Genomic DNA, 23,718 nt, shown 5'->3' with positions numbered 1-23,718 from the left:
TTCTTGCTGTTCTTGGCACCTGCCATTCAAATGTGTCTTTCCTAATATGCTTACTCACTGAATTTTAGTAAAGGATACACAAAGTCCACCACTCTCAGAGTGTCTCAGGTGGACACTTTCAGAGTCCAACACCTCTGAAAGGAAACTGCAAAGATATCCCAGTCTGCCAAGACAAATGCATAAGATAACAGCAGAAATGGAAAATAGTATTGACTGTATAGTGTAAATGAATTTACACGATACAATTTGAGGCATTTACATGAGGCAATTACTTTTTTTTTTTATTTTTAAGATTTGACAGCTCTGTAACACCTAACCAAAGTCAAAGTTGAAGCAACCAGAGTTTAGGAGATAAGTGGTAAATCTTGTGCTGAGCCACAGTTTATGATGTTATTCAATTTCTGTATTACTGCAAAACCATTCTTATACCTAAGTGGATAATCCAATCTGATATGTATGGAAGTGAGCGAGACTTTCTTCTGAAATATACTAAGCAGTATATTAATATTAATCAGTAATCTTATACTGGGGATTTTAAAAATTATCATCCACTTTTTCTCAATGTGAGTGTGTGGTCTTCATGGTTTTCATGACCTTTTTTATATGTATTTTTCAGTTCTCTCAGTTAAATATTTTAAGTTTAATTTTTCTTGTTTTGGTTACACTGAATAAGTGGATTGCTGTGCTTAGAACCCTTTTTTTTTCCCTTGACATGCTTAACCCTTGTAAGATTAACTGCTACTGCACATCTATGATAAATTAATTTAATAGGTATTTCTGGCAAAATAAGGTGGCTTTTTTTTTTTTTTTTAGCCACAATTGCACTATAGACTATTAGTTAGAGAAATATAATTTTATAAATGAAAGAAGACTTTACACTTGGCTTTTTAGAGAAGCTTTGTTTAAATGCAAAATAAATTGCATTAAATGAAACAACATATTTAATTACTAAGCCCTGTTCTCAATCCATTTATTTTAATCTAAATAGCAAATGTTTAACTTGTATCTATTATTTAGTACCAGAAAAAAAAAATCATTCTAAATTAAATCTCTTAATGAATGAAAGAAGCCAGAAATATTCTGCCAGAAGTGTACGAAATTGTATTAACACAAGATTCATAAAATAGCAAAAAGGTTATAAACATACTGTATCTAATACATTTTATTGTGTGCTTATGATAGTGATGATGTGAAGCCTTTCAGTTAAAGACTCAAACATCCAGTCTTTCACTTGTGCCATTTATTTCGTAAAGCAACTTTTCAAGTTTTAACCAGTCATTTGCGAAATTGCTTGTTAGCATCTGAGTTGCATATTCATGGCTTAATTTTTTCAACTAAGGAACTCAGTAACTCAGGGGGATCTTATCAATGTTTATAAATAACAGAGGGGAGGGTTCAAACCAGGCAGAACCAGGCCCTTTTCAGTGGTGCACAGTCACAGGGTAAGAGGCAGTGGGCACAAACTGCAACACAAGATGCCTCCTGAACATCAGGAAACACTTCCTTACTATAAATGTGACAGAACTGGCACAGAGAGGCTGTGGAATCTCCCTCCTTGGAGATCTTCAAAAGCTGCCTGGGCAGGGTCCTGTGCAACCTTCTTTCAGTGGCCCTGTCTCAGCAGGTGAGTTGGAACACATCTGCCAGAGATCCTTCCAACTCCAACCATTCAGTGATTCTCTGAAGCTTTCAGATGTGGGTCAAAAGACAACTATACCCTTTGGTGGAAGAATCCATAACTCATGAAGCAGAAAGTCCACCTAAAAATAAATTCACCATGGACCATCTATAAAAGGAATCTCTCTTTCATCCCACCCACCTAAATAAACTGTAGCGAGGGAAGAAAAATGCAATATATGTATATATATATATATATTTCTATAAATACATATCAAGTGATTCATTGAGAAAATGTCTATATTTGGCTTAGCACACAAGAATGTATTATATGTATTCTGAAAAGCAAAAACAAACCTGAGTATAGTGATCTACCATGAAAACAGAATTACGGTATCACATTGCTTAGGTGGTAAAGGACCTCTTGAGATTATCTCATCCAAGCCCTCCCTTGCTACAGCAGGGTCAGCCAAAGTTGGTTTTTCGGGATGATATCTAGTCAGGTTTTGAGTATCTCCACAGATGGAGGTTGTTGACTGATGGCTGTTGATCCAGAAAATTGTATTGTTATTTACTCATTGAGACTGACTAATTATAATACTGATGTATGAAAATGAACACAGATTGCTGCATTCCCACATTTTGCTAATTAGAACCCATAACAAAGGGCTATGATCATGTTTTACTGAAAGGGAATCAAAACTTCAAGCAGCCTCATAGGAAGGACTGAAAAAAAAAAAAAAAGCAAACAAAAATGAACCCATCCTTAGTAACAGTTGAGGCAGAACTGCTGTATGTACTTTATTCAACTCTTGGAATATAGAACTGAACCTCTTTTGGCAGAGTTGTTTAAAAGAAAAAAAAAAAACAAAAAAAGACCTTAGTCTTCAGATGTGAGCCAGGCTTTTATTCTTCTAGCAGGTGAGAATAAATGAAGAATACATACACATGATTTTTTAATGTATTTCTGATGCTTACTGGAGTGTTGGCAATATCTGACTCTCTACTGCCTGAAATCAATCCTACTTTTCTGGATGAATTCCTTTAGAAAGAATTAAAAATCTTTCCCCAGCAGCAGCTATTGTCTGCGAATATTGTGGAGGCCACCCTTTCCATATCCTGAGGAAAGCGTTAGAAAACAGACCTGATTATACTGAACTAACATTTTTATGACCAGTGTTAATTTTAGCAGGGCCATCTGTGGTTTTAACTGGTTATTCTATGATGATTTTTATGGAGAAACTATTAAGATTAAAAAAAAAAAAAAGACAAAGGACCACCCTACTACTCTTAAATGGTTTCCCATCAGACTCCAGCAAGACATAGAGAGATCTTCCTCATCTCTTGCCTCTTTTTCAGTTGGAGGAAACTGAACTGAGGGCTGCTGTTCTGGGTACAATCAGTGGGAATTACTCTGAGATGCTATAGACTTAATAGTAACGCATCAAGGAAGCAAAACTTTCAACATCTAGAAATTTTATGACCAAAGTTCCTTACTAATATGAAAAGTACATGGCTTGAACTAAGATGAGTTAAATGAGAAGATTATGATTCTTTTCAAAGATACTGTAGGATATTTTGCTCATTGTCATCACAGTTTTATCAGTGTGGCAAGGTTTATCAGTGCTTGCTCTTAAACATTTTCCTAAGCTATTGTAGAGGCAACAAATGAATTTTTACCCATCTACGATCCTTCCAAATATAGCTTCCTCACAGCTATAGAGATCCACTGCATTACTTCAATTAACTTTAGCTTTCAGAGTGATATTCTTTCCAGGGCTGACACAGAAATTACAGAACTCAACGAAGAGTGCAGTGCCCCCAGAGAAGTAAAGCAGAGAATTAGAAATGCACTCATTTTGATTTAATTATGTAATTCAGTTCTGAGTTCTAGTCTCAAGTTTCAAAGAATGTGGACTCCAAAGGTTCAGAATCACTGAGAACAGAATCACTGAGAACAGAATCACTGTTCTCTACCTTCCTTTGGAGAGGCTAGAGGCAGGGCTTAAAATATAGGCTACCTCATAAAGAAATAAGGGATGAGACAGATCTCCATGTGCTTCTCCGTAAGGCAGTTGACTCCAATTGTGATCCTTTGGTTTGAATGAGGTGGCTTGAGCCCATAAAGGGTCAGCTGTGCGTTTGCTGATAACTACCGCTGTTTCCTTCTGTTTTTTGTACAGTGAAATGGAAGCAAGGTGTTATCAAAATCTGGCCTAAAGCTTTATACCGAATATGATGCAGCTTTATTCAGAAAAAGTGCTGTGAATTTCTTACAGAGAGTTTGTGGAACAGCTTGGTCATGCTGATTTATGCTAAAATTGCCCACGTAAATATTATTGTCTGTTGTGTCAGGAGTTGCTGGTTCACATTCTCTAAATGGGAATGAGAAAAGAGAAGCATGAAGCAATATGTTTTTTTTTTTTTTTTTTTTTTTTTTTTTTTTCAATTAGGCCTATTTCATCTGTCTTTTTAACTATGCAAAATCATAAGGAAATAAATCTTTACTAGCAGTTAATGATCAGTTGGTTAGTTGACAGCTGCAGGCAAGTCCAGTGATATAAAAATTACTGTCATTATGAACAGCTTCTAATAGGAAGAATGTTTATTAAAAATGTGAATACATTCTGTTTCAACAGTTATATTAAAATTTGTCTTTTTGTGATGTTTAATAACCAATTTTCTGCGAGAATGACCCAGAATGATATCATATGGACTCTGTATTAAAATTTACTGTTAAAAAAGCCGTATGTCCTGTAACAGGCATAATTAAGCTGCTGTTTAAACAGTATGTGCAATGCATATATAATGTAGCAAAATATTAGTTTACAGTCTGTTCTATTTGTCATGTGTTAAAACAGTTGCAAATGGTATTAATGATGGTATTTTAAGTTGCAAATCATCCTGAGTACATTATTCTGGCAAAACACTATAGACCAAAAATTATCTTGAACAGCTCCTGGATATTCAATTAATAAAATGTTGATATAGCAGCAATTTTGTTATTAGTAATTTATATACACCATGGTAGAGTGCATAGAGAGGAAATACTTCCTTGGTAACCCTAGTGGAATACATGAGGTCCACAAACAAATAGGATGAACTTGGTTTGTCAAGTTGATTTCTACTAAATTCTGCACATATATTTTATCATCTTTCTGTGTGTACTATTGCTGGTGCAGTGTTCCTTAAAAAGCTGGGATGGTGTTTTCCTACATACACAGCAAAATGATGGGTAAGTGTTTTTACAGAACACAAAGTGTTTTTGTGGCAAGTTAAAGCTGCTCTTGCACTTCTGAGGCAATGGAGAGGTTTCTTTCTCTGTACCTTAAAGCCTTTTAACAACTTGAAGGTCACCCATCCATGATGACTAGAAGGAGAAAAGAGAAAAAATACCTAAGGATGAAATAATACAAACCACAGTTGCCCAGTGCTGCAATGGAATAGATGTGTGTGTATTACTGTATATAACTATCTCTCTATGTATATACACAACCGTGTGATGTGTAAAGATACCATTAGGGAATTAGAGATATCTGTGGTGGGAATGTTTAGGAGGCTGACTAAATAGGTCACTTTTAAAACAAAACCTTACTGAAATTGTTTACTAACAACAATTTTCAAGCTAATGAGCAATTCTTACACACTGTTAGCCATTATTACATGTATGAAAGTGCTATTCTTTAGTAATCATATCCTAAATAAGTGTACAATGTTGTGAAGCTCATGCTGCATAGTTAGCACTGATGACTTCGGTCCTTGATGTTCATCATGGAGGTTAAAGTGATCAGGCTTGACAGAGAAAAAATGTGATGAAAAGAAGTAAGAACTGAATTTGGATGATTGTCTTTCTTCTCCATCTTTCTTTGGTCCTTATGGCTGCTGTGCACTTCTTGACTCCTCCCCCTCCAAGGAGCAGTCTCAACAGCTCCCCATGGTGTTTGTTTGGATTTTGGCTTTGCCAGTCATCCCTCCTGTGTATTCAGCAACATGTCCTGCCTGTTGCAGTCCCTTCTGCTTACCTCGTTCTTCATCTTTAAACTTCCATTACCCAAATGCCTCCTGCATGAAGGTGCATATCTTTGTTCCTTTTTTGGTCACATTGCTCACAAACTTATTTACGATGCTTCCACAGTGTGTTTGGATTTGCCATAATGGTGTCACAAAGTGCGTACATACTATTGTTGATAATACTACTTTGGTATGTGTATATTTGGATTCAAGGCAAGCTAATTATATCCTGAAGAATAAGCTTCTAATGTAGAATGGAGTAGAATAGAATTTTATAGAATTTTAATATAGTGGAGATTTGTAGATATTACAGGCCTCTGCCTTAGCTACAGCAGAATAGGCCCAAAGTTTGACAAATCACAGTAGAAAGCTGTCTTGTTTCTCATGGAAGGAGAGCTATCAGAACTATAGCTGACATCTATTTCAAAGGGATGGGTCAGAAGGTTTTGGAAGTATGGCAACAATGTGTATGATCAGTTTAGTTATTTAAGATATTGGATTGACAGGTATGTTGGTAATTTTTTAAAGGTAAAACTCTTAGACCACACTACTGTCAACAGTATGTGTATATTCTTCATCTTTTAAATCTTGTGTGTGTGTGTGTATATATATACATATATATATACACACACTTGATTTGTAATACATCAACTGAGAACATTAAGATCTAAGAAAATATCATAAATCTTTATTAAAAGATTTTTTTTTTCATTTTAGCAATTAACAATTTAACATGATATTTAATGAGAATATTTTTGAGCTGTTTCAAGATAAGAGACTTTTCAAGTACTTTTTTTCAAAAACAAATTGCTCATACCATGATGGATTTATACAAATGCACAGAAATTATGCAACTGTGATTGCAGTGCAGTTACTTAATTTCCATTACTACATGATGAGACTTTACAATACATAAATCCACATGTTTAGGTAAGAATTTCTTACTATTAGTAGAATGCATAGTAATGTGAAGCACTGGTCAGTATTTGAGGTCTTGAGGCATTGTTAATGGAAGAGGCAGAAATCCTGCAGGTGGAATGGTTTGTCTTTAAATAATCCTAACCTTCGTAATTAGATTGATTTTCCAATCTTAATTTAGTTAGTTCATTTTAATTTATAAGAGTTTCTAGCTAAAAACATTACAGCTACAGAACCATATTAACTCCAGTTGGTTTATATGCTGTAGAAAGTACCTAGATAACACAGTACAAGATATTCATCATAAAGGTAATTATCCTGGACAGTGTTTTACTTGATTTCTTTTTGCTTCTGGCCATTCCTATCTGTCATCATTTTAGTCTGTCTCCCTTAAAGTCTACCAAACTTCAGTACATCCAACTCTTTTTTAGTATTTTGTCCTTCCCAAGACTGCATTACAATGTTCTTATTGCTCACTTAGCTACAGCTCTCAGCACTGAGGTCTTCATCCCTCCAGCCACTTAGCCTATAGGAAGGTGGAGCACAAGATAAAAGTTTCCCTGGTGACATTTTTTGAGCACCTAGCAGTCTTTTGTTATCACAAGAAGCAATCACAGAGAGTGCACTGCTTCTTCCATGCATTCTAACTTTAGCAGACTCAGTCATTCTCAGGGAATGATGCACATGTATCTATATGAGCGCATATGTATTGTAGTAAGCATGAAAAATTACCACAAAAATGTAAAGCATACTGTAAATGCAGTTAGTTATATCTGGGAGATTTTTCTGCAGGTAGAATTACAGCTGAAACCCTAACCCAGATACATCAGTTCTACCAAATTTCAAGAATTATTTTAAAAGCTTGAAAACAGATAGACTGTATGGCTCGTTTGTTCTAATTTTCCTTTTTTTTTTTTTTTTTTCCCTATAACTTCATTGCTGGAACTTAGCCTGAGGTAGATATTCTGACACATGGCACACAGGCAACCTGTTGGAAAAAGGCCCTTAATTATGGAATGTGTCAGGTCACCTTCACTGCAGACAGGATAGAGGTTTTTTGTGTTTTTTTTTTTTTTTTCAAGCAAAGTCAATCACATGAAAAATAGTACAGAAAAGGCATGGCTTCTATAATGGTAGTATAAGTTCTTTAAAATGTATTTCAGTTATGTCACAAACATAAACAATCGTTTTTGGATTCATCTTTTCTTATGCAATATTATTCTCATATGTTTCAACCCAATGGGTTGTAATCCCCAATGGTATTACACATGGTCTCTGAATATTCAATATGGGAAGATCACTTTATCTTGTTTTGTTTTGAGCCTTCAGAGTCTCTTTGAGTCTCTTTTCAAAACTTTATCAGTAAGCAGAAGTGTAAAAGGGCTTTTGGTTTCATGTTGCTTTGCCAAACAAGATTATATTATTATTTATTATTTTTTTTTTAATTCCAACAATTTTTGTCAACTCCTCTCTTTAGGACATGGAATCAAAGAATCAAGAAACACCTTATTACAGGAGGACTGACCTCAGATGGTAGTGTAAGATAAGATTTGACTGTAGCAAGAGCAGGATAAAATGCAATTTGTTGTCACAGGAAGAACAATACACTATGCTAAAATGTTAAATGGTGTATAAAAAAAAAAAAAAAAAAAGTAAATATGTGAATAAAATGTTTTAAGTGATTTTCAAAATTTCCAAGGTACAATAACAATCTGTTCTGTCTTACAGGAATTCAGTTAGCTCCGAAAGAAAAACTGGACATCCCAGTGTTATTCATGCCAGATACAATGAAAATGTATGAGACTGCGGTGGTAATTCATGTAATGAGGGAAAATGGTGAAAACTGGCCTTATGAGGATTCTGCTGAATTAAGTAAAGTCTTAAAGAGGTAATTTATTCTAATAGGAAAAATATGCAGTTGCAGATACTCAATCTTATAATCATTTTCCCCTTCAGATATCTGTGTGTGGCTCCCAAGGGGAAGCAAGTGTCTGATTTTTGAGGGCACTAGATATCCAACATGAGCTTTTAATGTACCCTGCAAAGTATGTACTTTACAAAATGCAAAGTACTATCTGCCAGTACAGTTATGGATATTGAGCAAATGAAAGTTGTTAGATACTTCTGGGGTTAATAATTGCTCTCCTGTGGGTATGTTTTTGTAATGCATAAAATACATAAACTTTGCTTCAGTGTAGGCATGACATAAGAGAGAGCAAATCAAGCCAAATGATCTTGTATCCTGACATAATGGTATTCAGAGACACTAAAATAAGTGGATGTCAGTTATGGCTTTTATGATTTGCTTGGATCTTATTTCATATATATTTTTTAGATATGTTTAGCATTAAAGCATACAATTAAATGGAGTTTCACATTTCCAGTAACTCTTAACTCTATATTGTTTTAGAGAAAAAAAATCTCAATACTATCATAATGTTAGTACCATAATAACATTCTACCTGTTTTCCATGATACTGTTCACTTATTCTCCAAATAGTATTATTGTGTCAGAGGATGGGGGTATTCAGGCAATACTCTGGACCTATCCAGTTCATGGAATACCTGAAGCACCACAGCAGAAATTAGTGCCAGGTAGGTAATTACTGAAAAACTTGAACAGTAAGTTCAAGAAAATAAAATAGTTATTTGTGTTCTTACCTGCTTGATCATGAAAATTTGCTCTAATACTTTATCACATTCTTAAAAAAGATAAAATCACATATTAAAAATAAAATCCCCTTCCCGGCCTACAAAGTAAATCTAGACCTTCTGTTTCTTTCTCATTATGGATAAAAGGAGCTGGGAACAGTTGGAAACCTCATGGCTTGTGCACTTCAGTGTCCCAGTTAATGCTAAATTAGAGAACCATAAATAAATCAAATGAAAGACTGACACAAGTGTAGATTTCTATTTAAATACCCCAAATACCCTTCCAGACAGTTTAATGGTTAGATGTCCATTGTGTTGCTCAGCCTTGAATTTCACTGTAACTAAAACAGGTTGGTGTAAATAGCAGTAAGTTTTCCACTTGCTCCTGAGAAGTAAACTTGCATTAAAAAATAACTGACACATTCATAGGACTTTTATTGTTGCTTATTTTTTGTATAGTACATGTTTATAGATTTGTTAAACATATTTTTAAAGGTGAGATATAACCCCAGAATAGTAAAACATAGAAATTGTGAACAGCTTTTTAAAGCTAAAAGCTTGGTAAAACTACAATGTATGGTGTAGATGAGGGACAATTTTATACCAAATTATTTTTGATAGTAACAATAATGAAACAAGCTCCAGAATTACAAGTTGTAGCTAACTAAATAGGGTTCAGGAGTAAGGCATTTTTTGCTCTTTTTTTTTTTTTTTTTTAATACAGAATATAATTACTTACCAAGAGTTGTGTCTGAATTATTTATCATAAAATCTTGATATGAAGTTCAGAAATAATTTTTAAATAATCATTGGATATAATTCTGCTGATTGTTTTAGATAAGGGATCAAATTACTAGTTCTGAACATTTCTTTCTTACTTAAAAATGTGTGACCATGAGTCATTACTTACTGCCTTGAAGGCAGAAAAAAAAATCTAAATTTTAATAATATAAAAATAATTATGCAGTTTTCAGAGCCATAATTCGGATGAAAATGATATTTAGACCTTGAAACTGAAAAATATGTAATCATCTCCTCTTTTTCATGTTGATTTCAATACCTCTGGAAAATTCTTTTTTGCTGGAAAACATTTTATTTTTTTCCTTCAGCTTTTTAATCTAATTTTCTCCTCTTTCTGTGCCAATAAGAACTAAAAGAACCATAAACAATGACCACAAAAGTAAGCCTTATAAAATCTAGTATATAAGCTAAAGTCCGGCTATCTTCTAATGAAAAAGGACAGGTTTTGTAATAAGCAAATTAAAAGCATTAACTGAATTGAAAAAAGGTCTGTCATGCTTCAAAGAGAAGGATGCTTTTTATTTTGTCATAGTTCTTTAGAAGCTGAAATTTGAACAATATTCTTACTTGGAAAGAAACCAAGTAGTAAGTTAATACTGTTTCATTTAACTTTTAAATTCTTTCTCTCTCTCTCTCTTTTTTTTTTTTTCCTTTCATTCTTCCTTTCTTATTGCTATATATCAAACAATATCATAAAACATATTTGCAAATGAACTAAAATGAAGATATATTTTATTATTACAAAAAAAAAGAGCAAAATTTGCAAGCGTTGTTATGAACTAACTATAGGAACAGATTTTTGTTTGTTTAGAAATATTTTCTACTATTTCACCTAAAAAACGAACAACAAAACTTTGAGAAAACTGTCTTTTAGTTGTCTCACTCATTTCTGGAATTCTGTCATTCTCCAAGCATACGTCACTTCTAATTATTTTGTTAAAAACAAGATTCTGATGCTTTACAAATAACGGATTCTTTCTTTTCTGTAGCTGTTGTATGTTGTCAAGCCAGGCAGAGAGTAGAAAAAAGAGTAGAAGTGCTGCTAACTGGTGCAGTTCCTGGTGCAACTGCTATGCCTGCCACAAGAAATTCTGCATTGATCAATAGACATAAGCCAGCCAACATCCAAGAAGAAGTTCAAGTCACTGATGGTAAGAATAAATAGCTTGGATATCACACTTTTTTTAATAACATTGCACATACAGTAAGTACTTTACTTACTGTAACTCTGCTATGACAACAGATGGGAATTAGAAAAATCTCTCAGACCATATTTCTACCATGTTGCAAATATAGGACATTCATATAACAGTATGTCTGTGGAGTTACAGGCACCTCTGAACTTTTCTTTTATGTGTGTCTTGGATGTGAGGCTTGCACACATACCGTCTCTCCTTTAAAAGAGTATAGCCTGCACAAAGTGTAAAGGTAGCAAAAATATGTCTGTGTAAGCATTGCAAGGCATTGTTTATCTTCAGGTTGTCCCTATTTGTAAGATGCATTCCCACCAGAAGGCCAATATCTGCAGCAAAATGGATTTAAGAAAGAGGCCTTGTTCTAAGGAAGCAATAAAGCTGTGTAAAAGAAAGCTTCCACTTACAGTTAATCAGTTGATGACACAGTGAAAATCAATTCCTTCAGAGATACACCACCTTTTTGTATCATACCTCTCTTTGAAAGAGAATGGTACAATGTATAAGAAAAGAATACTTGTTAAGCTTCATGTATATTATTTCTGTTCATAGATAGGCATGTATTGACATTCATACTACAAGTTATTAATTGCTACATTACCCTTTCACTAATTATTGTACCTTTGAAATTACACTTACGTTTGTTTTTAAGTACAAAGTCATCTTACTTTTTCAGAAAAGTGTTATTTTAGTATTACAGCATGTGACATGAGATACAGCTGTAAATGAGGGTAAGGGGTTTCACCCATGCTCAACTTTCTCAAGAGTATAATGCATTGTAACATGGTAAAAGATGAGTACAGAAGTTACTGTGATTGTAAGTCATTGCCTTTCAGGTTGAGAGACAGGTAGATTTGCCTTTTTGTTTCATCTATGCCATTGGAGTAAGCATCAGAGTCTGGTCCAACAGCCACTTTACTTTACAGGAATACCATGTTGCAATAGCTTCCCTGCAAAAGAACTGTGAAAAAGTGAACATCTGTTAAATTGAAATCAAGATGCATTATTACATCCTTCCTATAAGGATAATTTTCATCCAGCCATAGCCCCACCCCTGCACATTTAGCACTGTGGTCTTCTCCCTGAAATCACTGTCCAGATCTTTTTTTTTTTTATATTTATTTTTTAATATGTTTAAAACAGAAGGCAATCTAAAAATTGGACTGCTGTCACAACCTTACACATAGTATACTTACTCATTATTTAATCTTTGTAATTGCTTATTTAAACTTTATAATTACCCATATCCCAGTATCAAGGATAGCTTATTGTCTGGGCATTTATTGTCTTACATTCCCATATTACAAAGTGATAGTGATCGATCCAAGAAAGTAAAAAGATGTGAAGGTCTCAACATACATTCTTGCCTCTTTGGAGAACTGTAAATATTATTAATATAATTTTGTTTGGCATTGTGAGAACAGTGATACATCAAAATACATCACCATATTTTTTACTGTAGTGCAGCAAGGCTTAACTCTGCATTAACTTATTACAAGTGAGCAGGCCATCTTAAACATAACTGAGCTATTTCCCTCCAAAATGGTGGCCTCTGAATTGACAAGAATAACATATATTCAGCAAGTTGAGACAGCATTTTGAAAGACTTGCAGATTCATGATGTGTAGTGCTTGTTTTATTCATGGGAAAATATTTCATATTTATACGACTGGCTCCTGTGCATACTGCAAGACATTGATTTGGGACATCATTGCATCTTTTCAAGCAAGAAGTCTGGTAATGAAATGCTTGACAACATAGGTAGTAAGATCATTTATAATGCTGGTGCTTTTCGATGACATATTAATGTCATATTGCTGAATGAATTTGATGCCTATTAGGAATCAGATTTAATGGTACTATCTGAGCTTTCTGCAGTCTACCAGTAATAATATAAACAAAAGCGTAAACTTTAAGATAGTAGGCTGGCAAGCTGTTTTTTTTTTCTTTTTTTTTCTTTTTTTTTTCTTTTATGAAAGAGTGATTCATCAGATAGTACGTGTGATGTGTAGTAAGCAGATTTTATATTCAAAGATAAATGATGATAATTACTGGCAGATCAGATTTAAGCAGCTACTACTACATTTCAGTATTTAAATTGTTTGGACAAGTATAAATTGTTGGGAAGTAAAAAATCTTCAAGCATGTCCTTTGTGTTAAGGAATTCAATTTCATCCATTCCAGATGATATCATTTGAAATAGAAAATTATTACAATTTCTTAAGACAGAAGGGGATGATCTAAATACCATGTAGCTAAAATGACATCACTTGTTCAGGAGTAAGCAATGTTCCAGAGATCAAATAAATTAAAAACAATGTTTTAGGCATATCAACTATAATATATCCCCTTTAAAAATAATTTTCAATTATATGCACTCAATATGTATTTTTCAGCTGTTTTCTTAAATATGTCTATAATTATATTATTTTTGGTAAACCTAATTTAAGACATTAATTCATCCAGACACGTGTGGAGGTTCTTACCTGTACTCTAATAATATACCTTTTTTAATTCATCTTAAACATTAAATAGGGGGAAAGAAATTATGCATTTTCCATTGTCTTGTAAGAAAAGCATCAAACATTATCAAGCATGTTATCCGTTATAGATATTGACTGGAATTCAGATGTTTCTAGGCAACCAAACTTCAGTATGTTGAGAGCATGTGGAGTATACAGAGTATTTTCTGACTGAGGAAAAACGCTGATCAATCCTGTCTCTGCAGTTCTAATAGTCATTTGTAACCTATCCCTTTCACCTACTTCAGTTTATCACATAAGGCAGCCAGTATAGAGTGTTCATAATTAACTTCCCCGTTTTTTATTAATTCATAGTTCCTCTCACAGCTTAAGGTCTGGTCTTAGTTCCTTGCTCCTGGGTTCTTATTTCTGGGAAAGTTTCAAGCGAGTTAATTTTTTGGGGGGGACAGTACTGTTCAGGTTGAGGGTAGCACAGCTATAAATTTTTTATGTTATGTGCAAGTTTTGCAGCTATGTTGACCTCTAAACAGATAAACAGTTCAATTGCATCTTGTGGTCAGATGTTTTTCAGATTTACTAATCTATAATGTACATTGGCATATGCTTCCCAAAGTGTACCCTTTGTTTCACCATCTAAGAAAACAGCAAAAAATAGAAATAGATATACATGTATATACATATATATACATATATATATACATGCAGGGGAACTGCTGCTGCATGCCTGAAGCACCTCCTGCCCTCCTACTGCACTGACCTTGGGGTCTGCAGGGCTGCTTTTCACTCCTCACGCCTCACTCTCCCAGCTGCTGTTGCAGCAGTTTTTTGTTTGTTTGTTTGTTTGTTTTCCTTTTCTTAAATCTGCTCTCTCGGAGGCACAAACAACATTGCTTATTGGCTGAGCTCTGGCCAGTAGTGGGTCCCTTTTGGAGCCTGCTGAAACTGGCCCATATCTAACATGGGGCAGCTGCTGGAATCATCTCACAGAAGCCACCCCTCCAGCCCCTCACTACCAAAACCTTGCTATGTAAACCCACTACAAACTGAAACATACACAGGCATTCTGATGAAGAACTTCAAATAGGTCTGCACTTACCTGATGGTAATATAATAGGTTAACACTTAATCCATTAAAAAAAAAGGAACAATATGGCATGTTGCATATATGGCAATATTTTTTGCCTCACAAGTAACCTTCCCCCCCATTGTTTAATATAGCTAGAAAAATACAAAAAATACTGAAAAAACTTCTCGTGAATTATGAGCAAATTGGTTTCTGTTGTTTCTGTTTTTTTTTTTTCTTCTCTATAAAATATTGAGATCTGCAGACCTTAAAAATGAGAGTAATCGTAATGCAAATTAAGATTGCTTTCTAACTCCTATGCAAAATCATGATCAGTTAAAATATTCAACACTTGCAGGAAACCATCTAAATTAGAAACTAATCTGAAGATACTCACTCATGCTCACAGAAGTGCAAAAACAATAACTCTATTATGAAATGAGAAATAATTCTTCCTGGAGTTACTTTTCAGAATGTTATACACCTAGGAAAAAAAAGATTGACTGATTGACTAAGCCATAATAACACATCTCTGATGCAAAAATACTACAAAAACTTGTTAATAGTTCTAAACTTTTATTTACATCTAAAAAATAACATGTTTGGATGTCAAATTTCTCAGCAAAGGTTACATTATTTCCCTGTATCTTGATCTAAATCACTAAGCAAATTAAGCATGTGTAGTCACACATAAACCAATGAACTTCAGTCTGAAGATTTCTTATGCAAAAATTATTTTTTGTGTTTCAATACCCTGGTCCAACGTATTCAGTGGGGAAAACTGAGTCCGAATACTATGGCAAAAAAAATAATAAAAATCTGTGGGAATTAAAATTGCATCATAAATATGGTCATGAAGAAGATGGTTTGATGTTGTTTATGCCCAGGTAGAGATATGATCTTTATTTGCTAGAATTGATAGCTAAATGAAGATAATGCTAACTTAAAAAGCAAAATGTTGAAAGATGTGTGGAATGCTTTTAAAAAATACATATATTTTTTATCAGTTAGCTTAAAACATTAACTTATAGTTTATTCTGATTATAGATTATTGTACAAATCTAAGTAGAATGCAATCAAAGAGATTTTTGGGTGAATGAGAATCTTTTTGTTTTTTCTGCTTTTTTGTTTGTTTCAATTTAATAACAAATAATAATGAAATAAGGAAAGTAAGAATGTTAAGAAGGGAATATGGATAAATGCAATAAAGGGGAATTCATCTACGAGGGATTCAGAGAGAGAGAGAGAATATGAGGAAATTAACTGAAAGGAAAAATGCAGAAATATATGAGGAATAACAAATGCTAGAGGCGGACAGTATATTTCATATACATGGATTCACAAACTTCCATTACATTAACTAAATGATATTGTGTTTTTGAGAACGGCTTTCTAAGGCCCTATAGTAGTAACCTGCTTTAGCAGCAGAAATTTTCTTTAAAGAAGTGTTTTGAAAGGGAAAGATAAAACAAACAAAACAAATAAACAAACAAAAAAACCCAGAAAAATCAAATGTAAGAGAAAATTTAGAAAAGAAATGTTGGTTGCTAGGGAAATAGGCAATGGTATGCAGGGTTAAGAAAAATGTGATTAGACTGGAATACTGCAGAGCCTTGAGGACATTGAGGATCAATGAGTACATTAACTACAGAAGGAGACCACTTTCTTATCCATTCATTTCTTTGTATTTAAGGTAGTTTGGTATCTGACATTTAACACTGTGTTATCTTTGCTGATAATGCTTTATGTACAGCATTTTTGTACCTATATGAAGAAATTCAGTGAAAGGCATATTCAACACCAGGGCTTTTGAGGTCTTGTGCTTATTTGTTTGCTTATTCTGCCCCTATTTTCATGTAGTTATTATATTTTACAGCAAGAAATAGATATTTACTTCTCACATGAGATTCATTTCTTACCTCCTGGAAGATACCCTTTACTGAAATGTTAGGATAGTCTTGGCCAAAAGGCTTTTTTTTTTTTTTTTTTTTCCTTTATTATGCTTATCAATCACTTTAGCTTTTGGATTGACTAGTTACTTGAAAACTATATTAAAACTATTTGGTCTACTGTACAGTAATGTACAGTCTCTTCTGTCTGCTGAAGCTTTCACTGTACTTTTCACTACATGCTTCAACTAAATTCTCCTCTGCCTACTGAGTTCCAAGAGTGTGTGTGAAGACCCCAGGAAGACAGTGGAGAAGTAGGAAAAGGACAAGTGTTGGATTAGAGTTGAGTGAATATCTTTCTTATGAAGAAAGATATTTCACAAGATTTTGAAGGTCAGCATTAGATGTCAGACGACTGATGTCATGACTGCTTGAAGTCCTGTCCTGTAGTTTATGTTTTACAAGTCTGTAGAATATTAGATCAAGAGGGAAAAAAATTTTTTTAGGTGCCTGGGCTGCAGTGGATCCTTAGCCTTGAAGAATTATCAAAACTAAGGGGAAAAAAGAAAATAATCAGTGAGAGGATGTAATATGTTTAAATTCAGAACCTGGTAAAATAATTTATCTGGCATGAAACGGCAAGTTTATGAGTGGCTGGGCTTTCATTCTGTGCTTCTGTTCTGTGATTTTGTTGATGTCCTTCATTAAATGACTACAAGTAAGATTGCAGCGTCTGAGTGGGAACTGGGGAAAGGCTTTTAAATGAGTTCACTTGCATCTATCCACAGTAAGAAATACTCTGTAATGAGGGCAAGCATTGGACAAGTATTTTTTCAGTCCAAACATCTTTCCATCATTGCTTTAATTTCCTCCTCTCTCATTGGGGTTTTTTAGAATGATCCTTTCCCTTGCCATCTCTATATCACCAAGTCTGCTGCAGCTTAAGCATATCTGAGTGGATAGCTCAGATAGCTAGAGCTCCTTTAGGTATCCACAAAAGACTGCATACAGCCTCACGGGCCACTATCCATTAGATTCGTATCATCAGAAAAAAAAAATGTTTAATGAGCTGTTCTTCAGTGAAGTCAAATATATACTCACTTTCCAGAAATAAAAGGAAGGGACAAAAAGCTTCTCTAATGACCGTGTGAAACTCTATTCCAGGACAGATATGTCCAGCGGGCCTTTTATGGTATCTTCTACAGACGTTAGGGTCATGAATGTCTTTGTAATAAGTTCTTTTGAAGCTTAAATACTGGTTAGCTTTTTGCACTGAATTGTCAGTTAAATTCCTATGGTTCCCACTGTGTGAACATGTTATGATTGTCTTTTAATTTTCAGATGTAAGAAATCTGTCAATTAGTTTTACATTAAATCCTAATAGTTGCAAAAATTCAGATTATTTTTTTCCAGATTCTATGATCAGTGTATAAAATCCTTGGAGTTTTCATGCTAGCATTCATAAGAGTCAGACAAAATAAAAAATAAAAAGGAGTGGTTTATTTCATTTTTTTCTTCTTAGACGTTATTTTAAAGTCACCAACACTTTAATTATATTGCTTTTTAAGAAGCAGCGTTACTAGCACTTAAAAATAAATAACAGTGAAATCACAGAAGTCTATAGTTCAAAAATCATACTGTTTTTCTAATATTGCTGCTTCAGTAATTCTGAAAGAGCTCTATACACAAATGTTGCCTAATTCATATTATCTTTTGAAGGTCTTTATTTACACAAAGCAAAACACTTCAAGATTGATATTAACTGCCTTTTAAAACAAGATATTTTTAATACTTTGCAAAATTAATCTTGGAATAATGACCTCAAAACCATATTCTTACTCTTTTTTTTTCTTTTTTTTTTAACTTAAATAATGCATAATATTATTTCTTATATATATATATACCTAGTAATTGGAAATTCTATTTCCTAGATCTAACCATCTGTGTATAAATAGCATGCTACTTCTTCTTCCTGGTAAGATAATTGATAATTTTTTTTCTGTGTTGAGTCAGATGTGGTTAAAATTCTTCCTGCTGCTCTGTATTTTTAAAACAGAGGTGGACTAATTGGGGTGTACTTTATAGCTAGATGTGTATTTTACATCAATTAGACTTCTAACTACACTAAAGTGGTGATTTTTGAAAGATAACAAGTTCTTCATGGAAAAGGGTGGTTAGGCAAAGGAACTGCCCAGGGAGGTGGTACAGGTGCCATCCCTGGTGCCATATTTAAGGATATGTGGTGGACGTGTTAGTGCTAGGTTGATGGTTGGACTAGATGATCTTAAGCATATATTTTGCAGCCTGAATAATTCTATGATTCTACGATTCTACAAATGACTAGTATACAAAGTGCTGGCCTAAAGTTTTGAGGCATATTAGAACAATATGCTATATGAAATTCAACATTACTTAAAGAAAATTATACACCTGTCTCCAATGTTTTATTCATTTCACAAATTTAATTAAAACTGGGAATTCTAAGAATCAATATAACTGTAAACATTTGACAATTTGGACATATTTTTAGCAGTTATTCACAACTTTTTTATTTATTTATATTTTTATTTTTTTTTCCTCCAGCGGCTGCCAGTTTGTGTAGACAGCACAAGTATTATGGAATTGTCTGGAATCAAATATTAATGTACTCACAAGGGCTTCCCATAGTATGATAATATGGCAGTCTCCAGGGTTTGCAGCTCTTATGAAAAATCTAATTACACTTCTCTGTTTTGAACAGCCTAAATCAAAACTAGATCAGCAGTGTTTCAAAACTTTCAAATGTTAGAACATATAAATACCTAATTTTTCCTTAGGTGTTTTAAATACTAAAATACTTTAAATAAATGGTTGATATAAGCACTGAACAGGTTAGAAAACAGACTGGAGCAGAAAAAAAAAATTAGAAATATTTGATTTTCTTAAGACTAAAAGGTACTATATTGAAATGTCTTTGGATACTAAAAGTACCATGCAATTCACAACATTTTCTTCCTAGTATCTCAACAGTAAAATAAACTTTTCTTGAGCTGCACTTTGTGATAAAACTGCTGAAAGAAACATCTGCTCAACAGTTGTAATTTTCCCACTGTGGAACGCTCTATATTATGTCATCTTTTCTCTCCCATAAAAAGTTAATTTTTATGTCTAAATCTTTGTCTTCTGACATGTCTAGCATGTCTGTTTCAAGCCTTGGGCTGTATTGAAATCTGAATTCATGGCATAAACATATTTTTTGAAAAGAGAAACAACAAAGTATGGAACAGTGTAGGATGATCCCAGGAATTTTATAAGCTGTAGGAAAAACGTTCATATTCAATTTCACTATAAGAAAGTACACTTATAGTAATAAAAAACATTTATAACAGATGGATTAATACATGGAAATCCTGTATATTCAGTACTGAGTGTGTATATACCATGACATCTAATTCTTTATGTTGGTTAATGTTTTGTTAATGTATTTCTGTGTAGCTCTTAGATCTACCATAAATCTTCCAGAGGTCTGTGTAAAGGATGCAATCTAAAGATTCAGAAATGTTTTGATATAAGCTGATACATCTCTTAGGTCTAATCTCTGTGTTACAAAAATCTTGGCAACAAAAAATCAAGCTTCTTGTTAGCTGCTGAAGTAGTTAGAAGGATCATGAAGGATCTTGTTCCTTTCAGTAAAGGAGAAAGGGCTACATGCTTGGTAGCACACCTCCATGCTCTTCAGGGATGTATTCTGACACTGGGTAGCATGACAGATCAGCAAAACTGAAGTAACGTGTTCAGCAATCTCACAGTCTCTGTAGGATATAGACTTTTTATACTAAGAAGTGTGAAGTTGGCATTTTAGAATTCCAAACTGGAAGGCCTTGGGAATTAACTCCGGAGCTGACTATAGCCAGCATATACAGAGATGCATAAACAGGAATTCTGCACAGCACATTTTACTAAACTGTGCAAGTTCAAAATGGGCCCTGAGATACGTGGTCACAGTAAGATGAAATCTTCTGTAACATTTAGTGATGGTGGTAAAAGATTTTCCATCCATAAAACATGTAAAACTTTTAAACAGATTAGTAGTTTGAGATTCTATTCCTCATAGAAACATTCTCTTCTATGCACAATTACTGTTTTATACTAAATACCAGTCTTCTCTGTTGCAGCTGAAAGAGGTGTTTTATTCAAGAAGCATAGCTATTTATTCTTATGCATTACTCCTTGGCCTTTTCATAGCTGCTGTGGGGAATAAGAGTGGCTGATAGCAGCATCTTTCTTCTTTTTCTGTAACGTGTTTCTCAGGTTGGTAGCCATCAGTGGCAATGATGTTCTCAATGAGATTTTTTTTTTGAGATTGTCTCAATGACATTGCTCAAAAATAGTATCACATTCTTGCGATTTACATTTGCCTTATGAAATAGAAATACCTCAACATAATGCAGAAGTGGTAGCCAGGACAATGCTGCTATCATTGTTCCCCTCTCCTAGGTAAATTTTCCAGCTTCCATTTTACCAGATACAACATAGCATGCTATATGAAATTGGAAGATCTTGCTATGCAGTCAGGAGCAAATCAGTCAAATTTTGGGTAATTACTAGTTTCATTTATTTGTCATTTTTAATAAAAAAAAGGACAAGTTGTAACTAATATTTGTCCAACTGTGTGAGGTTTGAGTGCATGCAGATTGATCTTTTTCCCTTCTGTCATTTAGGTTTCTCTACAACAGTGGAATTTCTGTATGAATTACAGTATCAGTCAAAAGAAATTAAATCTCAGCTTGAATCTTTAGTTGGTATGCATCTGATTCAAAGAGAACGGGATCCAGAATCTGGAATTATAACGCTGATATTTAATATAGTGTTTGCACCTAACAAACCAATGAGGTAAGTTCCTGCTCCTTATTACTAATTGAAAATGCAATAAGATTCAGTCTGATCACTACCTCCCTACACTGTTTTCCTCACTTTTTTTTTCACCTCTGAAATTTATTATTTTAAGTTTTCTCACTTACTGCTTCTCATTATGATAACTTTGATATTAAAACCTATAGTATTTATTTTTAATGCCTGCTAGATGATTCTGTTGGCTTGTTGCTTTAGTCTCTGTGTGCATCAATTTACTTATAAGCATTAGAGTATTGACAGTATTATGATTTCCAATGAAAATTAATTGTTCTCAACATTCATGGAATGCATACAGACTAGGTGGCTTGTCAGTTTTGATAAACTTTCCTAGACAAGCATTTTACATGTTCTTTGGTTGCATGGGATGGCTGAATTTGAAAATGAGTCTCTACTGCCCTAGTAACAATGGTAGTCTACAGAAAAAATATTACCTTGTGATAGACCTCTCTAAAAAGAAACTGAAAGAGATCCTTTTGAAGAGAGAGAAAAATTGCACCTTTCTTTGGAAGCAGTCAAGTGGGTACAGGAGTAAACTAGAAAGAAGCTTGCCCAAACATGCAATAAATTCAGAGGTCAACATTACCAGGGAGAGCAAGCAGTAGTCCCTGCTTGCTCTCCACAGTTGTGTATACAGAGAAGGTATTTTTATGAGTCAAGATGGAACAGTGTTTGTGGTAGTCCACAAGGTTATTGAAATTAAGAACAAACCTTTAAGGAAGACTATCCACCCACTCCACACAGTATTGTTGTGTCAGAGGGGAGATTAATTTTGAAACCTTTTTGTCTTCTACTCTACCCTTTTTTATGTGTTTTGTTGTTGTTGTGGTTGTTACTACTGTTGTTGTTTTGTTTGTGAGTGTTTTTGTTTGGATGGTTTTGGTTTTGTTTGTTTTTAATCTTTATGTACTTGAGAACTATAAGGGTTGGTGTAGAGTACTGAAAGACTGTAGCTAAATTATTTTTTTCATCATCAGAATCTAGAGTACATTAGTACATCAGAATTTACAGAGTACTTAGTACATACTAAGACAGATCTATTTAAATATAATACGAACAGCTAACATGTTCTGCATTTAATTCTCCTCTAACACCACAACAACTAAAGAATAACAAGTAAACCAAATTGAGTAGTATTTGTGTAACCCAATGGAGTAAACAGAAGAATCATATTTCTTAGCTGTGCCCATCATTTTGTTTTCATATTATGTCTTTTTTTCTTTTGCTCTACATACTTTTTTTTCTTTTGCCTGCATTACAGTCAAAGGGTGACAGATACTTACTAAACCATGTAAAATTAAGAACATACTCCATTTTAAAGCCATTTGTATTTTCATTTTTCTATAGTATTGTTCTGCACACTTGAAAATTATTTTGGATATTATTTTACTGAGTATATGTTTTATAATAAAATTAATGTTTTTTGTTTGAAATTTTAAGAAATGAAGGAACTCTAGTAGTACACTGCACTACAGGAGGTATTTGGAAGTTTCCAATGCTGTTCATTGCTACAGAGCCAGAAGTGGATGATGTCATCAACATTGAAGCAATTGGCCTAAATAAGGAATCTATTGTTGATTTTAAGCTTACAAGCCAGACAAGGTAAAATATTTATGATGAAGCATTTATGTAGTTTTCTGTAGATTAAATTCACACTCAAAACAGATCTGGGAAACAGAAGCATACCTGAACTGCATCTATTTCAGTAATATGTCATTACTTTCAAGTGCTGCATTGTATAGCTAGCAAATGGGATATTGAAGCTATACTGTAAGAAGCACAAATATGCTGCATATTAGTCCCTTAAGAGAAAAATTGTGGAATAGATCCAAATGTTTTTGTTTTAAGTAAGGTTTTGCCCTAAAATGCTTTTCAGTGTAAAGTATGGAGCACAATGCTAAGGAAGGTGTGACAAGATATTAAAGGCTTGCTATTAAATGCTTAATGCTTTCAGTAATGGATTGTTTTTCAAAGTACTTTATACTTCAAGCAAGTTAAAAACAATTCTTTGCATTGTGTTTTATTTTATTTTATTTTATTTTATTTTATTTATTTTTAATGTGCAGTTCTTTTGAAGGCATTCCTGTTTTATTATGTACAGATATTATGAATTCATCTGTACCCTGCCCTTTCACTGCATAACATTGTCAGATTCATCACTACTTTGTTACTGGTCTACATATACTATTTAAAAGTTCTGC

General features: G+C 33.7%; 1 protein-coding gene across 3 annotated transcripts in view; it reads left to right on the top strand.

Annotated features, from left to right (window-relative positions):
* The window catches only part of CFAP47 (cilia and flagella associated protein 47), a 300,169-nt gene that overhangs the window by 249,834 nt on the left and 26,617 nt on the right, over nucleotides 1-23,718 (top strand). For 2 of the 3 annotated variants that reach the window (XM_038173027.2, XM_038173028.2), the window contains 5 exons: nucleotides 8,275-8,434; nucleotides 9,047-9,141; nucleotides 10,989-11,150; nucleotides 21,328-21,499; nucleotides 22,958-23,119. In XM_038173027.2, coding sequence (XP_038028955.2) covers nucleotides 8,275-8,434; nucleotides 9,047-9,141; nucleotides 10,989-11,150; nucleotides 21,328-21,499; nucleotides 22,958-23,119 — 751 coding nt within the window. Of the gene's footprint in view, nucleotides 1-8,274; nucleotides 8,435-9,046; nucleotides 9,142-10,988; nucleotides 11,151-21,327; nucleotides 21,500-22,957; nucleotides 23,120-23,718 lie in introns of those variants that run through there. The other variant, XR_005262638.2, reaches the window with a different exon arrangement.

This window comes from Anas platyrhynchos, chromosome 1 (assembly GCF_047663525.1).
Source record: "Anas platyrhynchos isolate ZD024472 breed Pekin duck chromosome 1, IASCAAS_PekinDuck_T2T, whole genome shotgun sequence".
Classification (NCBI taxonomy): domain Eukaryota; kingdom Metazoa; phylum Chordata; class Aves; order Anseriformes; family Anatidae; genus Anas; species Anas platyrhynchos.
This window is presented reverse-complemented; position numbering and strand designations above follow the sequence as displayed.